Source organism: Plodia interpunctella, chromosome 9 (genome assembly GCF_027563975.2).
Source record: "Plodia interpunctella isolate USDA-ARS_2022_Savannah chromosome 9, ilPloInte3.2, whole genome shotgun sequence".
Lineage (NCBI taxonomy): Eukaryota > Metazoa > Arthropoda > Insecta > Lepidoptera > Pyralidae > Plodia > Plodia interpunctella.
The window spans coordinates 2,666,565-2,689,580 of record NC_071302.1 but is presented as its reverse complement, the minus strand read 5'-3'; the positions used below and the strand labels follow the sequence as shown (position 1 = coordinate 2,689,580).

Here is a 23,016-nt window from a genome sequence, read left to right as displayed (position 1 = left end):
CATTTATTTTCTTATGGAGATTTAGATCTTACAGATTTTTATAACGCTTAATTATCAGATCTTGAACTAACTTTCAGAAGAAAGTAAAACGTCAGACCCCGTCTAATTAAAAATGACAAGTTTGATAAAAATAAATCGCTAAGTTTAAACAAGGGCCTAAGTTATTCTTTCAACTAGTATGGTCAACAACACGTCAAAGTACAAAATCATTGCAAATTCATTCATATTACCACTGCATAGAGTTCCATACAGGGTAAATTGACAAGTGGTTGATTGTATAATTTACTAATCAAATGAACCCAAATGAATTACATTAAATTTAAACTTACTCGTAATTAGACAATGTAGTTTTAAAGAAATTTGACATAACTTTATATTGTATAGCGAAGTTTCGTATCTTTACAAGCTTTTATTTAAGGCGCTTTGTGCCCGCAAACTAACGTCACTATCTGTGATAGTATACTATCACAGATATGGTATGATATGGTAGTGGTGTGATCGAAAGGTCCCAGGTTCGAATCCTACTCGTGCCACATGAGTGTTGAAATCTGACTCGAAATCTGAGTAGTTTTCATCGACCATCACTTGCTTCCGGTGATGGAAAACATCGTGAGGAAACCTGCATACTGGTTGATTATTATTAACTTGTGTGTGAAATGGAGAAGGCAACGGCAAACCACTCCATTAATAATGCCAAGAAAGTTGTTGTGTGTGTTTCATTCCACGTAATGACCACGACCCTCTGCCATGAGGAATACTACTATGAAGAAGAACTATGGATACTCAATATTTTCATTCTTTCAGATAAGATATGAAATAGAACTGGGTTAAAAAGGTTGAAAAGTATTTTATGATAATATATTATTTTAATAAAAATATATATTTTAAAATCTATCTACCGCCTGGGGTCTAAAAAACTCATAACAATTAAAATTTATATATGATACTTTTCATTAGTAAATTATCTTATGAAGTATAATTTCTACTAGTGTACCAAATATCAGAATCGATCCAATAGAATTTGCAAATTTGCATTGCGTTTGAATAACAAATCATCGTCACACAACTCATAATAATATTCGTAGAATCGAAATACACATTGACAAAACTCTAACTAATACAACAATTTGTAGTTAAAATGTGTTCTAAGCGCGAAAGTTTATGATACCAACTTATATATTCAAAACGCTACACAGTCTAAGCACGTGGCTTCAAATTTCATAACAAGTTAGGCTGTTTCATGCACACTGCGCTATGTGTCAAAAACTGAGGCAACTTGAGACAGATAGGTCGGGTTCTAAATTGCTTTTGGAAGATAGCATGTGCAATAGATGTATTTATATGTAAATACCCAGTAGTATATATATGTAAATACCTAGGTATTTTGATTGACAATAGATGTTTTGAAAACTGGGACCGACAGAAGGAAAGTAGTAAGATTAACGTGTCTGTACAGGGTGACTTTTTATACATTGGCAATATTTTGTCTACATGCTCAAGTCCATGAATCGTAACAACTTGTAGTATGGGAATAACTCTGAAATCGCGAAATTCAGTATAATAGACTGAGCATGTAGATAAAATAATGTCTGTCCATGGCCTCGTAGTAGCCAAACGGCTGAACCAATTTTTCGAGGTTTTTTTTTAATGGGAATAACTATTTAAAAAGTATACAATAGTTTTTCTGGTATAGGTAGTGACAGTGAAGACAAATATTGACGTACGACGACTTTCAAGATAATTAAGGCAAGAATATTTTTAAAAGTAAAACTTAAAGAACATTTCTTAGAGAATATGGCTGCCCAATCCGTATAAATGCAAAAAAAAATGTCAGGTTCATTATAATGAACCTGACAATTTTTTTGACCTAATATATTAGGTATAAATAGATAACTAATATTGTTGTATTTGATACTGTGATGTAACTCTTGCATTGGTACGTAACAAACCTCTGTGGTTTGTTACCTAATGCATTATGTGTATTGGTTTTTATTGTATTGTCTTTAAAATTATAATAAATAATAATAAAAAAGAGAAATAATTACAAACTCATATTTGCAGTTGATTGCGTAACATAAATTTGTTATTCTAATGAGAAAGCCCAATTGACTATAAGCTACTAAAAAAAGGTTTACAAAGTCTTGGCAATACGTCAAGATTAACATTTCTTGCCCAAAAAGACTAAGTTAAGGGACACTATAAAAGAACAATAGAAAACAAATGAGCTGTAAATTGTCCACCATTTCCGGCGTAATGGGTCGAAAAAGGGCATAGTTTACTGGACACGGGGCACAGAGGCCGGGCGAATACGTGCACCATGTTTTGTGGAAAAAGGCTAAAGTAATCACTCACGTTTTTTATTTTGTTAATAATACTTTAAAGAACGATTTAGCACAACATACAATTTTAATATCCAATTTTGTTAATGGACGACTATGGAGAAAAGTTTGTTTAAGTAAATTTTTGATGTCATTAAATTATGTAGTTGAATAATGAATTGTGAATTTGAATACTGCTACTTTACGAAATCGCACATCGCTTCATTTTGATTTTGAAAAGATAACATTTTAGGTAGGTTGATATTTATTTTTTACAAGAATTCATTTGTTTCACCTATGCTGGTGTCTATCTAGCTGTAATCAAATAGCGCAAATTGAATATTTGTAATAAGATATTGATTTATTTACCCTTTAATTCCTCGTCATCTTTTACATATTACGTAAAGAGGGAATACAATTAGCTTTTAAATATTTAATCAAAGGTGAATTGTAGTATGATAGAAATGAACACGGCCTAAATTACGGCCAATAAAGAGAACTGTAACAAAAAACAAAAAAAGGTATTTCTCAAATTCTATCTATTGGCCCATTTATCACTGTCAATAACTACTTATTTTGTATTCCGAAATAAATCCGCGCGTAGAAGCGTAGCTTAATTTCTCTTTAGCCTTTTTTATGTGAAAAGTAATTTATTTTCTCGAATGAGGAAATTATTCTGTCTCTTTTTATATTTTTCTATCCATCAAATGATCAGTGTTCGAAAAAATCTTCTACGACTGGAATAATAATTAGTTACTTTGTATTCCCTCTATTTTAGGATTTTAGGGTACCGTATAAAATTTTCGTATGTCACATGCAGATTTTTTCGACGTTGAAGGTTCTTTCTATAGTTTCTCACTTTATAAAATCACTTCACTGCTATAATCGATATTTTTATTTACTTCTGAGTCCCCAGAGTACAAAGATAATCTTAAAATTGTAATCTAGTTTTTATGAATATTTATATCCACTTGTCAAGACTTTCATGATAATTATGAGCATATTTTTTCATGTCAGGAGGTTGTTTATAAATTAAAGTAACTATTTTTTTATGGATTTGTTATACATGTCACACATGGCTTTTAATTTATTTTTGATAATAATAATGAGACGAAAAAATTCTGGAATCGAGCGGAAATAGAATTGTCAGTGGTCAAGAGCACCGACAAGGGCGCGGGTTCCGTTCCCGCTCGATTCCAGAATTTTTTCATCACATTATTATAAAATAACAATTTTTTCTTTAGGTAGTTTATTTGCCGTTTATAATATTGAATGAGGATAGAGGATAAAATCTTACCGTTTATATTTTCTCATTTGTGGAAAACTTTTATCATAATAATAACCTTTATTCATTCTTAATAACATAGCCGACCTTTTATGCCCGAAGGGTGATATTTTATATCTGTAATACTTAGTACAAACACTCCAGTCCCTAGAGTACCACAACGAGAATAGAAAATAGTAAATAACGTGCAAAATATTAGGGCTGGACTCGAAAAGAGCTATGCTATACTGTGCTAATTAAAGCTAAGTTTTGAACAGCCAATAGAAATTCGTTTGTCAAAAGGTACCTACGAAATTGTATTGGTTTAGGTCATCCGAATTGGACGGGTGAATGCGTGACCATGATTATATTGGTTGTTCGAAACTTAGCTTCAGTTAGCACAGCATAGCAGATAACTAGTCGAGTTCTGCCCATTACATCAGTCGGTTAAAATGCTGTTTTACCCACGTCTAGGATTATTTTACCGACTTGTCTGGGGTTATAAGATATGAAATCCAATTTCCCCGAAACGTTTTAAATAATTTGATTGGCCCGAGACGTTTTATATTAAGTTTTTCATTCGCTTACGTAGAGAAGGTGTGTCGGTTAGTTTAGTAATTTGTGTAATTAGAATTTATTTGAACATATTTTTCATAAAATAAATTTAAAAGTCGTTATGTAACTTTCATAATTTATTTTAAGCCCAACATGTTTTCGAATTAGTTACTTTTTTACAAAATCATATCAAATTGATGTTATCTTCGTCATTTAATTTATGAAATCTAAGCATATAATCTAAAATAAACATTTTAAATATATTTCAAAAGAAAAATATATACTGAGCACATAAACCCAGTTAACGCGACTTCATTTTGTTGAAAGCATGGTCACCCGCCGGCGTTGACCGTTGTTGTGGCCACCCCAACCTTTCCTTACCAAACAGATTTCTTTTAAACTAAGTTTCCAGTAAATTTGGCACGGTCACATTATAGTGCAAGTCATAAAAACAAAGCGTATCTATATATTAAAAAAAATTGAGTATCGACATTTTTACTGATACTCAAACTGTTCATTATATTTAACATTTAACATCTCTCCCATTCTGATCTGATCGTGAATGCAACCGGGAGGTTGCATTCACAGCTCCGACGCCTTGAAGCCCGGGAAAATACACAAAATAAACAATTTTCAAAATTCGGCTGTTGTATTACGACCGGTCTCCTGCTTTGGACATACTGGACGTCAACTGTCTTTGGACATACTGTAGTTGCCTCTTAGCTGTTAAGGCTTTATAGTCTTTCTTAGTCTACTACTACTCTTAACCTCGTACAATGTACACAAAAGGAAAGATATTGATTGGTCCTATTTTACGACAGAAACTAGACACCATATTATTTTTAATCGGATCAGGTGATTAATAGAACACTTTTTCCCCCTTACAATTGAAAGAAACCTGTCAAAGTATCTTAAGAAGTGTGCTCTCACACACTGTTCAAATTAGTTTCTTTAGGCATTTCTTCTCAGCAGTGGTCGTTAAGAAATGCCAGTAGTTTGTAGTTTGTGAGAAATAACTATAAAATTAACGAGAAAAATTGCCTGTGAAGGTCTAATTTCTGACTAAATGATTTGAACTTTAACTGATTTGAATTTGAATTTGGATGGATTCAAAAGGGTTGTTTGTTTGAATATCTTTATTGTACAAAAAACAAATGGGGAAAAGTACATATGTCAAGGTAATGGTATTATAAATTTTCAAGTTGAGACAAAATTTTGCCACCAATTTTTGAAAAAAAATAATTTTTTTTTTCGCTTTTCGCTTATAATTTACTCACTATACTGAGCGCAGTCCAAGAAAGGAAGGAAGGAAGGCCTTTTTGTTCAATAATTATGATCACTCTGCCGGAAATTATTGGAGAAAATATTCTCCTTCGATAAAAGCAAGTTGGATATTGAATCTTTATAAGGACCAGACCCCTTTTATGGTTCTTGGTACTTGCAATTCAATCCCAAATGAAAATCCGCTAGCCAGCAGGAGTACTATATTTTTAGATATTGCATTTTTTTTGTGTATTATAAAGTTTGATATTAGAAATTTACTAGGAATATCTTTTATTATTCTTGATAAATTAGATATTCTTATTACGGTAATAGATTTCCATGTGGCTTTACCCATTAGGCTGTATGGGATCATCATGAGATAATTTCGTATCAAAATTCTCATAGACGTCATCGTTCTTTCAAACAACTTCTATTTATTCAACTTTCACCCTGTTTTAAAATCTTCTTAATAAATAACAGGAATAATATCAAGTCAGCCCTCTCATTTCTGAATACAATATCTAAATTATTCCATTCGAGTTGAGTGAGTCATATTTTTTCCTGTAAAAAGGGTTTTTTTTGTTCGCGATAACGGTAACATCGTCGGATCGCATATTTGCGTTTGTTATTTTTTTAAAGCCTCGCGAAATAAAAGAGGATTAAACATTTCTGTCACTTTAACAATATTATACTTACGTAGGTATAATGTATGTTATAATACAGTTAATTATATGGCTAAAACATTAAAGTTTTTCTTTAGTGTTCATAATATACCTATATAACGTGGATATAACTTATATAGCAGCCAAACGTTATATTTGCTTACTTTTGTTTTTGGGGTTTTTAAATATTCCACAACGAGACAAATTAAGGACTATTTTCAAAGCTAGTAATTTTAGTTTAAAGGCAATGAAATTTTGTAATAAAGTGATAAAAAAAAAACAAATAAAGATATTATTTTAGTATTTTTCCCTTAAAGATATATCTTACAGTCAACCTAAGATATACACTAGCAAGATATATAGATATTTGTTATGTATGCACTATGTGGTTATGTATACACTAGCAAAATATATAGATATTTGACGGTATTTTAGTAAAAACATATTAATTCTTACATAAAAAGGATTACATAAAAAAGATAGATTTTATGTATGGCCTTGGGCTGTGGATAGTTTCGAATGAAATAAAAATAGTCTTTCAATATAACGAAGGACTAAACCCTTCGAATATCGTACTCGTAAATAAAAGCCAATGCGTGCTTCTGACTGATACGTGGTTTTATTGCATTTTATTTTTATGTTTATTGAATTTTTCCTTGATCCTATAAGGGGACTTCAGATTTGCTTCGAAGAGATCTGCTTATAGGTTTTGTATTAGATTCCTGACAATCCGAAATGGGCCCGCGTGGTGGGTCATGGCTCATTTTCATGAGGAAGGCCTGTGTCAGCAGTGGGAACGTTTAAATGGCTATTAAGGATGATTACAATGTAGAAAGGACGTTGTTATTATCATCTTCATCCACTGGTCGTGGTTCATTACAGGTATGATACTCGTAAAGGTGTTTTTGTGTTATTTACAATTAAAATCTTCCTCGTTTTTTTTTTTTAATTGATAAAAGATAAATGGGATACTGTTCTAACGGATTTGTGGTTTTGTTTAATTTACTATTCTGTTTGCTTTTGATATATAACGATGTTAAGTCTTTATTTATATTGATAGGTAATAAAATAAATTTAAGTACTTTAATGTTTTATGAGGTACTTTTTTTGAGTAATGTATTCTAAATATTGCAAAAGTAGGTATAGGATTTACTTTTTGTTAAAGAAAAACGATTTTCTTTGACGATTTAAACGAATATGTGTAAAACGATACGTTCCATTCAGCTTTGAGTGTTGCCTTCAAAAGCCTAAAGCCTTTTCAATAAAAAAGGTATTTTTGGTATAGTGTCGGTTTCAAAGGGATGGTTTGAATTATACGCGTATTCCGCCAGCGTTGCATTCGTCAGGTATATCTGTGAATTGATTTCGAAATAGTTTTGGAAAATTTTTTGGACAAATTATTTTACCTTTATAAATGACTAGCTTTTGGCCACATCTTCGTATGGGAGTAAAAATCCGTTTACCGTGAAATTTCAGGAAATCCCTTTTTAGTGCTCCCCTACACTGTCATAGGAACCTACACACCAAATTTCACCTTTCTACGCCCAGTATTTTCGGCTGTGCGTTGGCTGTTAGTCAGTCACTCAATAACAGAAGAGTTTTATGATCTTTACCATTATTCCTTGTGATTATTCTTACTAATTATTATTACAAAATATACAAATTAAAGATGGCGCTGCCTCAAATCATTTCTCATTAAACAAATCAGACAATTATATTGGACTGAGTCTAAGGTGCGGCATAGAATGTGATGATTATCATGATACAATTAAGAATATATAAGACTGTGAAAAGTATAGAATGTAGGAAGGTAAACTCTAGATTCGGACGCAAGCCTAACTAAACTAAAAAGAACCGAAAAATCGCTCAAATAAAATATTTACTGGCTCTATGACCCTCGGCGGAATTTGGCCTCGGAAACGAGATAGCGTCAATATCTTCTGTTCTGTACTATGGTTCACGATTTATGTCAAACTAACGGCCCATCCTGGGTTCACTCGGGTAAAAACATAATAAACCTTCCTCAGGAATCACACTATCTTTTGGTAAAAACCGGTTGCTAAAAATCCGCGCCTGCTGAGCGGATTTTGAGTTTATCGCGAACAAATAGACGTATAGTCGTGGTAGAGGTCTTTGTTTTATAATATGTAAGGATGAGGTGATCAAGCAAGTTTCGCGATCAATAAAATATGCAAGTGAAAATTGCAACACACATTAAGTTAAATCCCTACAGAAAACATGGAGACTTGGCAACGGAACGCAATTCTCAAAAGAGTGCTTTAGTTACGTGTTCGCGTCCCACAAGATATGTTTCAATCGTTGGTAGTAACATGAGAGCAATCCTCGAGACTCTAATGGCAATGCGGCTGGCAGTAAGCCAACTTTCATACATAAAAGTGGACGAAAATTACATTGATTCTATGGTGCTGCAACAATAATATCGAGTTATCGTAAATTCAGTATGAATATACGAGAACTTCGCTTTGACGTTGCGCTATACTCAGATGAATCAATTATAGTGGATATTTCAGTTCTTCCATAAAATTATACGATTGTTGGTAAATGTAACTTAATATTATGGTTGGTTCTAATGAATAATATTAGCTGTCTGATAATTGCCCATTCTTAATAGTTTAGTTTGACATATGTACCAAATTTTGTAGGTTCACGAATTTATTTGTTACAGGCGGAGCTGGTGGCTGTCGAAGGGAAAGAGATAGAAACCCACTACGTCCTAGCTCGAGAGAGGATAAGGAGGTGGAACTCCACTTCAAAATGCTATCTTCTCATAGAAAACTTACCGACGCCACTACAGGTATAGAATAGAATAGTGTTTCTTAAAAAAGGTACCCATTTACTACTAGTTATAATTTAGACTTTTTTAATGATTTAATATTTTGGACATATCTGCTATCATCGAGGTACATACCAAACCATCTATTCCATCTTTTTTTTTTACATAAATATGTACCTATACTATTTTTTTTTCAATAATATAACAATGTAAGTACACAATAAAGTACATGATCAAAAACTCCATAATGAGCAATTGTCATACGAAATAGAAGTCATTGACAAGTCCTAAAAGCCCGTAATTTTCAGGCTGGCGGCATAGCGAGCGCCAGCGTGTGGTCGTCATGCGGTTGCCGTCAACGTCTGCTGGCGGCGGTGACAAGCGGCGGGCGTGCCGTGCACTGGGCAGCCGTGCCCGCACCCAACCCTGCCAACCACACGGACCTGTGCCGATTCAACTACACGTGAGTTTTCTATGTAATATAGCGAGCGAAAAAAGTCGGGTCATGCTGTGAACATCTGCTAGCAGCTGTGACAAGAAACGAACCAACGTCTACCTGCATGCCTGTGTAGATTATAAGTTGTATATACATGGTATATATGTGACATATGCATGGTAGCATTCAGTGACAGTACAGTACATAACCATCGTCATCGTCTCATTCGCTAGAAATATCAATGTTGAAATTGGCCTTAATTGTCCGATGATGGTACTTGTAGCCTGTAGCCTGGTAGCCTGCTTCTAAGCTACTTCCATCGTCTTACTATTTATATGTTCCATTAAATAATTATCTTCTGGTTGATTTTATCCTACGTGCTTCCAGGTATTTATTTTAAAAGGTACTATATCCAAAATGTCGTTATACATACTGTACGTGTCTGTATCGATTAACAACATAATTGAAATAACTCATGTTACAGGTACCAACATAGTCATTTATAAATTCACTTTATTTCTAAAAAATCCTAGTTATCTTCATAATAATCCCCACTGGAAACATTACAAAATGCTTTAGAACTTGTTGGCTTCCATTTTCCAAGTATTCCGGAATTGCCAAATTAGTCCGACAGCGGCCATTTTAATGGGGCCCTCCAGAATAATAGCTAGGCAAAATGAAATACATAAAGTTCACCTACTGACAATCATTACTACTTGTAGTGGAAGTATGCGCTGAAAAATGATCTTATAGCATTTCTGTTATTGTAATTTATTTTTATTTTCGGTACTAGCATAATGGTATTTTTTTGTGAGCCGCCAAAAATAAATCATATACTATGGTCATATAGTCATTCAAGTAAACTAAATTTTTGTCATGTGTGACATTAGATTTTTAGTTGTGGAATATTGAATGCGTACATGAGTCAGGTAGGCAGATACGTCTATAAATAAGCTCAAAAATTCCCGCCTTAATTTTCATAGTCGTATTCCTCATGGCTGAGGGACGTGGTCATTAGGTGGAATTGACGACCTCGGTGGCGCAGTGGTAAAGTGCTTGCCTCTGAACCGAGAGGTCCCGGGTTCGATCCCCGGTCGGGTCACGATGGAAAATGATCTTTTTCTGATTGGCCCGGGTCTTGGATGTTTATCTATATATGTATTTGTTATAAAATACAATATCGTTGAGTTAGTATCCCATAACACAAGTCTCGAACTTACTTTGGGGCTAGCTCAATCTGTGTGATTTGTCCGTATATATTAATATTAATATTAATTAAACACACACAATAACTTTCTTGGCATTAGTAATGGAGTGGTTTGCCATTGGCTTCTCCATTTCACACACAAGTTAATAATCAACCAGTGTGCAGGTTTCCTCTCGATGTTTTCAAGCAAGTGGTGGTCAATGAAAACAACTATACATGAGTCAAATTGATATACAAACTCATGTGGCATGAGTAGGTCTCGAACCTGGGACCTTTCAATCCACAGCCGGGCGTCTTAACCATTACACCACCACCGCTTATTTAATAAACAATCTTAAATTAAAAAAAAAAAAAATGATAATTTTATAAACCTTAGATCACAGATATCATATTCAATCCACTACACCTTTTAGACTGTTGATGTTCAAGGCACATATTGTTTTAACTGGTTTGAACAAAGTTAAACTATAACTCTCTCTTTGCATACGAAATGAAATTGCAAACAATTCTGCTCGTTATCCTCAAGAGAAATTTTGCATTATAAATGCATGAAAATTACTTTCACGCATTTTTATTATTTTGCTTACGAATTTTAAATGTGAAAGTGGTAATGACTTCACGAAGTCTTAGAATTATAGCTGGATAGAAAAATAAAGCAATGAAGAAGTACTGGAAATTGGAGGTCTGTGTAAAAAGAAGACTATTGACGGAAATACAAAATAGTGATGGAAGAATGATTGGCCACCTGATACGACTCGATGCTTTAATTAAAACTATTCTCGAAGGAAACGTGAAAGAAAGAAGAGGTCCAGGGAGACCGAGGAAAAGTTATGTTAGCTAAGTAAAAGAGGAGGCAGGTGTCGTGTCGTATCAAGTCCTTACACGTAAAGAAATGGAGGCGAATATGCATAGAACGTGTGGTGAACACGCCACCGACAAGAGCATCTAAATAACAAGAGTTATGAAAACTGTATCGTAATAACTATCGTATTAGAATATCCTTTTAATTTTGTAGACAATGCAGCTTCTTTTTAGTATATCGTATGATAGATTACTATTTTACTTATATGCATAGTATGCAGACGCGCGGGCATTTCAGATTTACATACGATTTGGATAGTGCTCTTCAAGCTTTGCCATTAATAAATAATAATAATAAATAATAAATATATTAGGACAAATCACACAGATTCATTATTATCATTGGTCATGGTGAAAATGATATTTTTCTGATTGGCCCGGGTCTGGGATGTTTACCTATATATTTATTTGTTATAAAATATAGTATCGTTGAGTTAGCATCCCATAACACAAGTTTCGAACTTACTTTGGGGCTAGCTCAATATGTGTGATTTGTCCTAATATATTTATTTATTACTTTGCTATTAATAGCAGTGCAGAAAAAAAAACTATTTTCAGATACATTTTTTTTAATTGGATAAAAAAATCTATATAGGCAATTATATCCAAGCGTCTCCTATATGTTCATATATAACTGTGGTCCTATATAATATTTTAGTTATCTTTTTCTTTGCTTATAATTGAAGTTTATTTTTAACTTCAGTCAGTCGTTATTATTGTGAAATACGTCTTATTATAATTAATCTAAGTACCAATTACCAAAAGCAAAACAAACAAGAATTGGAAAAATACCAGCCTAAAGACTTCAGAACAAAACGACATGAAAACAAAATCCTTTTTATATCCAAAGTTGGGATTAAACGGGGAAGTTTGGCCATTCGATAATTAGTCCGAAAATTGAAATGGCTACGACAGAACAAAAACTGATAATAAATAAACTTGGGTAATTAACAGGAAGATTTTGTGAGAGACGGATGAAAGTTTGTCAATGTTGAATTGAATAGCTGAGTATTGGCGATCTAGGACTTCAGTATTGCGTACTTTATAGGGTTTTTACTTTGCCCCTTTCTCTATAGCTTGATATTATGAAATCTATACCTATAGAGCATAGGTAGGTATATCTATCACTACTATTTGGATACCATACTATCATAGTTAGTCGATTTTTATATAAGGCACCTGTGAGTTATAATTAAAAATGTCATTCAATATTCAAATAAAAAGTTTTCATAGCACCGCCGAGCTGCAGATCTCCCTCTAATTGGAAGAATGACCATAAAAACGTCCAGAACTGAGATGTTTATTCCTTGATTTATTCGCCCCTTGGGAGTTATTTAAATGTTGGCCCATTTCTTCAAAAGGCGCTAAATTAAGATGTTCTATGGGCACTCTTCGTTATTTTAAATAAATTTTGTTAAGATTAGTAGCCCCTTTTAATTTACATTCATTTTGAGAATATCTAAAAGCGAAATAATAAGTTCATGGTGAATTCACCACCTTGGTAATTACCAAACATACCTAAATTTTTTCACGTCTGATACCATCAGGAGTAAGCAATAAAAATTGCAGAAGCTATAATCAATAATTTCCTCTTGATTTTTCATATACAAAACTCCCTAGCATGCTCCACTTTTTCATTTAAGTATTTATTCATACAATTTTGTCACTTTTTCATTCATTAAGTTCATTCAAGAACACAGTTCTATTTGGCTGAGTAGTTCCCATGATGCTTTTGAACTTCTTGTAAGACACAACCTTTGACCTCTTTCTTTATATTGAACAGCTCTTTAGCTTTAATTAAATTTTTACTAGAATTAACGTACACACAGTTGTTTGTTTATAATTTTATCCAATAATTTTACCAAAAAAATTAAAAATAGAAATACGAACTGCAATTGCACTTAGTCATTCACAAAGCCCATTTGAAATATGATCGTACATTTCCATGTGTGGATATTCAATGCTATTGAAATAAAAAAAATGGGAACGAATGAATGAATGAATAAAAAATATCGTTCAATGTGTCTGTGTCGGAACGGAAACAAGATTATGGAGGTTTTGACGAATGAGCCTCGCGGGTCACGCCGACACTCCACAAATGTTGCGTATTTGTTTTTTTTTGTATTCTATTTTTTGTTTTAAAATAAAGTTTGAAATTAAATGCCAGTGTTTCTGGAAGTTCTAAATTGGAGGTTTTTTTTTATCATACTCGGCTATCGGCCATTAACGAAACGAAAAAAATACCCTTCTCGACACGCGTTTATTGGTTTTATAAAGTAAACCTCTTAAAAATAAAATGTGTGAACTGCTAAAAAAAAATCAATGGAGGCAGTTACTTATTTTGTGGAAAAATAATATTTATCAAACCGTGTCGTTCAATACAAGCTGTTCATAGCGGTTCATACAAGCGGTTAAAACTCTTAATAATAAATCTAACATCTTGAATCACTAGCATAATATTACATCCAGTTATAGCCAGTTTCACAGAAACATGTAGGTATTATAGGTACGCAGTTATATCGTCTCAACTTTTCATTTTATTTCAACATGGAAAGATTGCATTACAGTTAAGCTAAATTCAACTTATTTTCAGATTAAGAATATAAAAAACTCGTGCTATTTTCATCACATCAAATGACAATGTGATGTTCCATGATGTTCATGTTGATGTATGTATGTCTGCAAATGCAAATAGAAAAGAAGAACAGTGACGAAAATACAAAGACCCAACTCAAAAAAAAAATTCACTCCATAATATTCAAATATAAACTCAAAAACTCCAGTTCCACATTTCGCATTAGACACTATTCACATTATTCCATAAAGTCGTATGTTCTTTAATATACGCGGTATAAATCACTAGATACGGAAACAGTCCGCCTTGGGGCCAATTCATCACCTACCGTGTTGGAGAAGGGATTATGGCCAGCTTTTATCTGATGTGACCTGCTGGCGTTATGCTAAAAATATACTGAGAATATCCAATTTTAAGTAGGTAGTACTTACTTGATAATAAACTTGACGTAGCTTCGTTCATTAAAACCAATCATTCGACTTTAATTGTAGAAGAAAATCAATAGTACAAACCACGTTAATTACCTAAGATAATTAAATGAACATGTCCTTTTGGCATTTCGTGTATTACTTGCGCGGCTCGCCCCGGCTTCGCTCGGGTAAAACCATAAAAGTAGCCTATGTTACTTCGAAACGTTTCGCCTATCGATGTGCCAAATTTCATCAAATCGGTCCAGTACTAATACAATTATATTCTCTTTATACTTAACATTAGTATGGAAATATGGATAACAGATAACTTAGTAGGTACTATCCTATGAATAAATTAAGTGAAATTTAATTCGAAAACCAAACTCAATTTTGTTTAATGAATAAAAATGTTTCTCAATAATGACTGAATGTTATACAAAATTCCGTATTCAACATTAAAATATGTCGAAGCCGAAATCGTGGAACTATTTTGATATTCAGACCATCACATGCAACTTTAGCAACGTATTTATGAGCCTTTCATTTGACGGCGTCCGTACAAAAACAAATTTCCTCGTTACGTTTGGAAACACAGGCAAATTAAATTCTGGGTTGATTCAAATAACATTAATACGAGTTATTTGTTCACAGCTTTGTTTAAAATAATATGTTCATATTGTTTAATGTACGCGTAGAAACAAATTATCATTACGATATTCATTAATCAATGAGTAATTTTTATTTAGTTACCAATTGATGAGTCTGATATTATTATGAATAAGGTGTTTTAGACTTCTAATAATTATAGTTAGGTTTGAATGTTCTACTAATTTATAATTGGTTAACTATCCGAATTATTACAAGAATGTTAGGATTGTTATCATTTTACGTGAGAATAATAATAGTACTTACGCTTTTCAAAACTTTCCTCAAGAGAAAGATGTTCAGGATTAAATTCTCGTTAAAATTGTTAAAATTGTAATATGCACATAACCCACATTGTCAAACTGTTGTCAAATTTTATTCAAATCCCCTTAAAGCATCTAACATGACTTTTACTACCTACCGACATTTAGTGGCAAGTAGCTATAATATTAATTAACATTCTTGTCCCCAGATTCCCAGTGACCGCCGACATGGCTCCCATCAGTTCTCTGTTGGTATACTATGTGACAGAAGCAGGTGAACCCGTGAGCGACGTCGCTAGCTTCCACGTCCGCCTTCTGCATAAAGAGGTACAGTTGTGTAATCTTCTGTATATGGTCGTCCAAATCAAAAGGGACCTTATGGCAACTGGCACATAGGCCTTTATTGCCATTGTTCGAATACAAAACAACAGCAAGAATAGCGTAAGTGTCGGGCGCCACAAAGTCCCTTTTGATTTTTCACGACCACATATTCTTACGTGTTATACCTATATGTCGAAATAGTCAGGACTTCATGTGTTATAAAAGTAGATGTAATTATTCATTAGTGTTACTTGAAAATATAAAATCTTCCTGCTTACTTTTTCTTTCCAATTGACAAAGTTCTTCATAAATTATTTTAACAGCTCCTCCCCTAACTGTCCCATTTCATGTACCATGGAGGACCTCTGCAAGGCAAACGACCGAGCAATAAAAGTGGTCAAATACTAGTCTCAACTATAATAAATAGCTATAAAGTCTCTAAAAGAAGAAAATCATCATGCTCCTATTCCATCATTTTGCCTTTCACTCAACAATGCCTTTCTTATTCTTTAATCAATCACAAAATAACTCTTCTTGATTTGATTTTCGCTTTTTATTATCTTCATTTTTACCTTTGATCTTCTTGATTAAAAAGTGGTTACAAGTAGCTATTCCCATGCACGTATAGTCGAATAATAGAAGCAAATGAGACCACAACGCCGTAGGGTACACAGCCATTGCCAACAGTACACTAATTATGCTCAGTAAACGCTATTTCAATTTCACGCCCCGCACATCAGTTAATATAAACGTGGCTTAGTGCAATTTTCATTGTACTATGTTGTTTAACTCTTGAACTTGGAGAATTCTATGTTAGCTTTATCGCGTGGTTTCACCCACTGTTGGATTTCGATGGTTCCCAGTTGAAAATAAGCGAAAAATATACTCGAAAGGAAATAATTCACGACTCATATAAATTTAAAAGATTTTTTTTCTATTTTGACTTGAAATTCGAACTTCAGATTATGTATCGTTTAAAACAAAGCCTAAAAAACGTTGTGAAGTGTCCAATCTACTCCAAAACAATGTGATTCGTAAGGAAAATTTAGGGAACATTCATTTCATTCAATTAAGAATCATAATCTTTTGTCACCGGGACGATCCTTGTGACAAATTTGATAATCAATTCTTCCTTCAATTAGCCTCATTGGATCATTTAGAAGTCAATACCCATCTTATAACATTGGTTTTTTTCTTAAATAATGTGGTTTCGTGATTAACGGAGATTATTTTTTCATTACGACCGAATGTAGCATACATTCGGTCGTAATCATATTGAAGGATAGTTTACGATTATTTATAATATAAACCTTTATTGAAAATATTTAAATCTGATTTAATTTTATTGTTTCGTAGTTTGACAAAATCACATCGCATTTAATCCTCATATAATCATCGAATAATAATAATTAAAGTTTTCTATTGCACTATAATCTTTAAGATAGACTTTACTTTTGAACAGATACGCCCAATATAATATTTGTACATATTGCTCTGCATGTTAGTTATAAATGAATATTAAGTGTTATCCTCGTCGATTAACATGTATATTAGACATAGTTTCTCAGTAAGTGAATATTGTATATTCTATTTGAGAAATAAATACTTAAAACCTAGACTTTAAAGTCTATCCTTTCAAAGAGATATAGAAATATATAATTGTAATTGTCTATATCTCCAGTAATACCATTGGTTTTAATCAACGAATCTGTAATGAAAGCAATTCGTTGATATTTAAATGGTGCTATTAAGACCGCTTGTAATTTCAACGATTTTCACTGTAATCGGATTTATTCTCTTTTACACCACTGCATAATGACAATAGTTTGCATTCTACAATATTTTAAAAACAGTCAAACTTTGCAAGTCAAATTTGGGCCGCTCTCCGGATTACGATACCTGAAATTTCGAATTCAAATTGGGATTTTATAAATATGATATTTCTTTTTTAGATATTACGTAAGTAACGTAGTTTATTATAAATGGAGTTTCTAGCTTTTGATTGAAAATCAATCATTATTAATGAATAATAATGATACTTTAAATTGGGATTTTATAAATATGATATTTCTTTTTTAGATATTACGTAAGTAACGTAGTTTATTATAAATGGAGTTTCTAGCTTTTGATTGAAAATCAATCATTATTAATGAATAATAATGATACTTTAAATTGGGATTTTATAAATATGATATTTCTTTTTTAGATATTACGTAAGTAACGTAGTTTATTATTAATGGATATTCTAGATTTTGATTGAAAATCATTCATTATTAATGAATAATAATGATACTTTAAACGATATTTTTGATTTGTTCACATTGTTTCAATTGCAATGCAATGTCATTATGAATACATGATGATTTTTAATTTTACATTACATACATACAATTTTTCGCCCGGTCTACTAGATCTAGCTATAGGAATCCGATCAGACCTAGTTTTATTACCCGTGCAGGCTTGAAGAGGCATGTATTTCGCTTTTCCGTCGGTCGATAAGGTTGTTGTTTCTACGTCTAGCTATGGTCCCTCCATTCTAGCAGTACTTTATTGTCCGTAGTACAACAATTCTGAACTTAATAAACGAAACTTGTATTTATCTTGATTTGTAATTGGTTTTCATTTTAATTGTACAAAAGGGAATGCACCAGTACAAGCCAGATAGGATTGTTTTATGCCAACGACTGTGTAAAAGGAAAAGTTTAATGGTTTATTTTGTGTGCAACTCGTTAACTGAAAATGAACCATATTTCGTGGATTAATACGTGTGAACGAACTGAATATTGCAAATTTATGAGAAATTATGTGTATAATTTATTAATTTCTTATAAGTCAATAATTGTACAAAAAAAATTATCACATTACAATTTTACTAAAATACTGTTGACAATTTTATACTGTTAATTTTGTTGAAATTTTTTAAATATCTTTACATAATAATATAATACAATAAAGTCCTCTGCCGCATCGGCGGCAATAAAATAAAGTCCTTTGTCTATTCGCTATAAACTCAAAAACTACTCACCATTAGATAGTGTAATTCCTGAGGAAGGTTTGGTTGTATAATTTATTATTATTTTTAGCTAAGCGAAACTGGGACGGGCCGCTAGTTTTATTTATAAATCATGGAATTATTTCTGATGATGGTTTGCATATTTTATGTTTTGGATATGTTTATATATGCGATACAATTATTTTTCTGTTTCCCCTAAAATTTCCAATCCAGGATAAGTTTCTCAGGCCCACCCCCTTTTTTGACCCCAGGTGGCAGTAGCAATAGAAGAACGTCGCTGGTGGTACCCACGAGCTACTCTACAGTTGAGGGTGTTGGCTCCAACTGACTCGGTCATGTGTCTGATAGGTGCGCGCGCGCCGCCTGACGCGCGATTCGATCCACATCAAACGTAAGTAAATGTATATCTTTATTGAAACAATACAGATAATGAAATAATTGTTCTTTTTTCCTATTATCAGTTTTTCTATTTATAACAGGAAATAAATTAATACACATTGTGACATAATACCGTATAGACACACAATTAAGGCGTCGAGTCGACTAGTTTTTAAGTCTGATGTTTGAATGGATATGGGATCTCTTTCATGTAAAAGGTAATTGATAAATCAAAACTATTATTCCATTTCAGTGTAGGCACACTTTGATCACTATAGCGAAAATAGTTGCTCATATGAGCCAAAATTCTATGAGTACAGACAATCTTTTCAAATGCGAAATCTTGGCATATTAAAAGGGAGTTTTGATAAATTAAAAATCTAAAAGTTAGTTAATCTCATATATTATATGTAAAGACTTTATTTGAGATTCTTTAACTTTTAGATTTGTCTGATTATACGAATTCGGTTTAAAAGAAATTGTAATACTAATAAAATAAAACAAATGAGCAGTAATTAAAAAACAAATACGCATTAATTCAATCAACAGTGGACGATATATGTAGTGATGGGAATCCATAAATATTAATCGGAAACAGCTCTCGTTTGTATGTCTCTGATATCGTAACCATGCAAATGACATTGATGTATCGAATCACATAATGTGAATGAGCAACCCACAATATTATACTGTACGATAAGATTTATCATTACTAATAGACAGTAAACCAGTATTTAATATAATTATATAGTCAAATAAAAAATACTTTTAATTTTAATAATACGATGACTAATTAAATGTCTCTTAAGGACAGAAATAATATGTTGATGGTTTCATCATACATATAATGAGTTTTGGGAGAAGCTAACAAAATGCTTTTTTTGATAAAGCTCTTTTATTCTTCTAAGTTTTATTCAGTATTTATAGGAGTGTCTCTCCGTAGGAAAGGTCAAAATAAGAAATAGTAGAATGAATAGTCTAATCATGTATAAATTGCTAAATTATATTGTAAATATAGATAGATTTGGATATTATGTTAATATGAAGTGGAATAGTTGAGTTTTTTGTACTAAATCTGATCCCACAAGTCGAGCAATAAGCTTTTTTTCTTTCTTTGAAATACCTAGTAAATCTTGATAGAATATATGAGGTTCACACATAGAACTGCCTTTAAATTTCATAATGCACTGTGTTCCACATCCGTCAATCGATGTGACAATATAGCGAACTGGCAATGTGTCATTACTGTTATACGATTCATCTTATGTCGGAAACTTACGGGTGAAAATTATGCGCGCAACTGGCGATTGAACTGACATGCTCTAAGATTTCAAACTCAATAATACATTTGTCAATAAAATGTTCTCTTCATCTATTGTTCTATATACAACTTCTAAGTAAACAGTAATCATTTTAATTTCAATTGTGATAAAAAAATTGTGTTCCCAGGCATGGGAATCTGAAATAAAAATTAAAGTAATATTAATTGCTACTGCTTTAAACATAGCAGTAGCAAAATTACAATAAATTCTAATAACAAATGATGATGAATATTTAAGGAGCATTTTACACACATCTATTTATTACAAAATAAAGAAAGTTTCGAAATTTGAAAAGAGTGTAAGAAATAAGTTTTCAAAGAACTGGCTGGGAACAGCTAGCGTTTGAAAACGCAATTCCGCTCTCTGTATTTCAATACGTCGTGTCGCCAGCCAAGAATATGTCAAAGAAACTAGATGATCGATTCATCTTTCAGTCGGTTTGCTAGTGAAATTCAGTGGAAATATTCGCTGGGTTCTGACTGTCTGTGAGGACTCATGTGGAAGTTTAGTAGCTTGTGTAATCCCTTTTGCATAGGTTTTATGAAAATTTTGTGAGGTCTGAATAAGTTTCCCGAGTTGTTAACTTTATTACTTTTTGCGAAGTTGCTCAAATTGAAATTGAAATATTTTAGGATACCATTTCAACAATGAATTACTGTGTATAAAAAAAGATATTTTTTGGAACTTTTATGAAATAGGCTTGCAGCTTTTATAATGTAGACATTCCATTCAAATCGCAAAGATATTATGTGAACTCGCTGTTATTTTTATGACTTATTTAAAAACAGAACTTTGAATTCTCATTATTATTTTTTCGAGAATACTGGCCAATAAAAACTAAAAATAATAATAAAGGGCTCCTCCATTATGTTACAACTTTTTATTTTTTCTACAGCCCCACGGAGCACGAAAACCAGCCAGGTCCGGAGTTCGTCTCAGCCGGCGTTTCCCTATTCGTTGGAGGAGGCGCGTGCGGTGGAGGAGTGCTGTACCGCCAGAGAACTGCCCCCGCCCCGCACTCCCCCGCTCATCTCGTACCCCCCGCGACTCATGATAGGCTGTGGATGTGGAAGTGCTTTAATTATACGTAAGTAGCCTGTTTTTTTTTGTCTTGTTTTAGAGTTTGTGCTATTCGAGCCTAGCATAGATCCACATTCTATTTAACATTCCTGTAGTTTTTATTCGAAACCTACTCTTTATTAATAATAATAATAATATAAACCTGCTCTCTATTAAATTATATAACAAGGTAAAACTTTTCACTGCCATTAAATTCTAAAAGCATAAAGTTGGCAAGCTCCAGATACAACAACTTTGCAAATTTTGATAACTTGAAATAACTTTAAATTCTCCATTATAAATGCAAAATATGCAAGATTGCACGCCAGTGAGTCGGGAAGTGGAGCCAATAAATCTAGGATGTGCCGTGTCATCCGTCGCAAGTCGCCAGTGACTAATGGCATAGTGGACAGTGGCCGGATGATAACGTACGATCGTGTGTCTGTTTAACCCTGTGTGTAGTTTATCTTAGTTAGATACTTGGCAGCATTTTTGAAATGCGAAAGCGTAACAGATTATACCTAGTTAAAAGATTTCTAAAATAAATTACAGAACGTTTTGTCCAGGCGTAAACCCATCCTTAATTCTGAATTCATGTGGCCGTCCAAATCAAAAGGGACCTTAAGGCAGCTGGCACTTAAGTCTTTATTGCCGTGGTTAGAATACAAAACAATGGTAATAATGTCGTAAGTGCCGGGCGCCATAAGGTCCTTTTTGATTTGGACAACCACAAATTACTGTTTAAAACTGTATATTTCATTCATTGTGATTCTTCGACTGTTGTAGGAAAAATATTATTGAGATTTTTCCAGATCTTTATTTGAAATCAAAAGACCCAACCCATCCTAAATATTTCGAGAAAATATACAACACGAAATATATTGCTAATATGGAGATTCTTAAGATCAGCGCTATTCATCAAACGCACAATACCGGTCCAGACAAATCCAATAAGTCTTTCTATCACTAAATATACTTATGACTCTTCGCCGAATATTTGCTTCAGTTATTCTGTTAGGACGGCAAAATTGTACCCACCCACGAAATTGAATTAAAAGCATCACATACGACACGACATACACGATAGTCGCAGCGGTATGAATTTTTATTTTTAACTCTTAGAAAACCTTTAACATATACTAAAAATATAGTATTGTGATTCGAGTTATATTAAAATACGATAAGTTTACGGTGGTTCTCTCTCCAAAATGCAAGTAATGCAATATACTAGATTTAATTCGAAATGAATTTAATATTTTGTAAATAAAATAGACTCATAAATATCCATTATTTCATGTGTAAATATTAACATACTTATTGCAATCATCCGTGACTTCCACTCCACAGCAATAAGTACCTACGTCACTCTCAAGTACTCCCAACTATTTCCACACCACAAAATCACATCAACCAAATAATCTTGACGTGAAAGTAGGATAAACAAACACATTTTCACATTATTAATATTAGTATGGAGTCTGTAATTGTGTAGCGAAGAGAATAAATCATCAACGTAAAACCGTGACCATATTTATGATGCATGCAACCATGATGCAACCGAATACTTGGATTAGCATATTTCCTGGATCGCGCCAAATGCGTTAGTCAAATGTGTCATCATAACTCACAGGAATAAACTGGATGATTTACTGCGATACACCAGACAGAGA

General features: G+C 32.8%; 1 protein-coding gene across 1 annotated transcript in view; it reads left to right on the top strand.

Moving 5' to 3' along the window:
• The window catches only part of LOC128672727 (C3 and PZP-like alpha-2-macroglobulin domain-containing protein 8), a 169,529-nt gene that overhangs the window by 127,330 nt on the left and 19,183 nt on the right, over positions 1-23,016 (top strand). Inside the window, exons 9-13 of the mRNA XM_053750068.1 lie at positions 8,749-8,877; positions 9,165-9,319; positions 15,463-15,580; positions 18,839-18,978; positions 21,183-21,374. Of these exons, the coding sequence (XP_053606043.1) occupies positions 8,749-8,877; positions 9,165-9,319; positions 15,463-15,580; positions 18,839-18,978; positions 21,183-21,374 (734 nt within the window). The remainder of the gene's footprint in view (positions 1-8,748; positions 8,878-9,164; positions 9,320-15,462; positions 15,581-18,838; positions 18,979-21,182; positions 21,375-23,016) is intronic.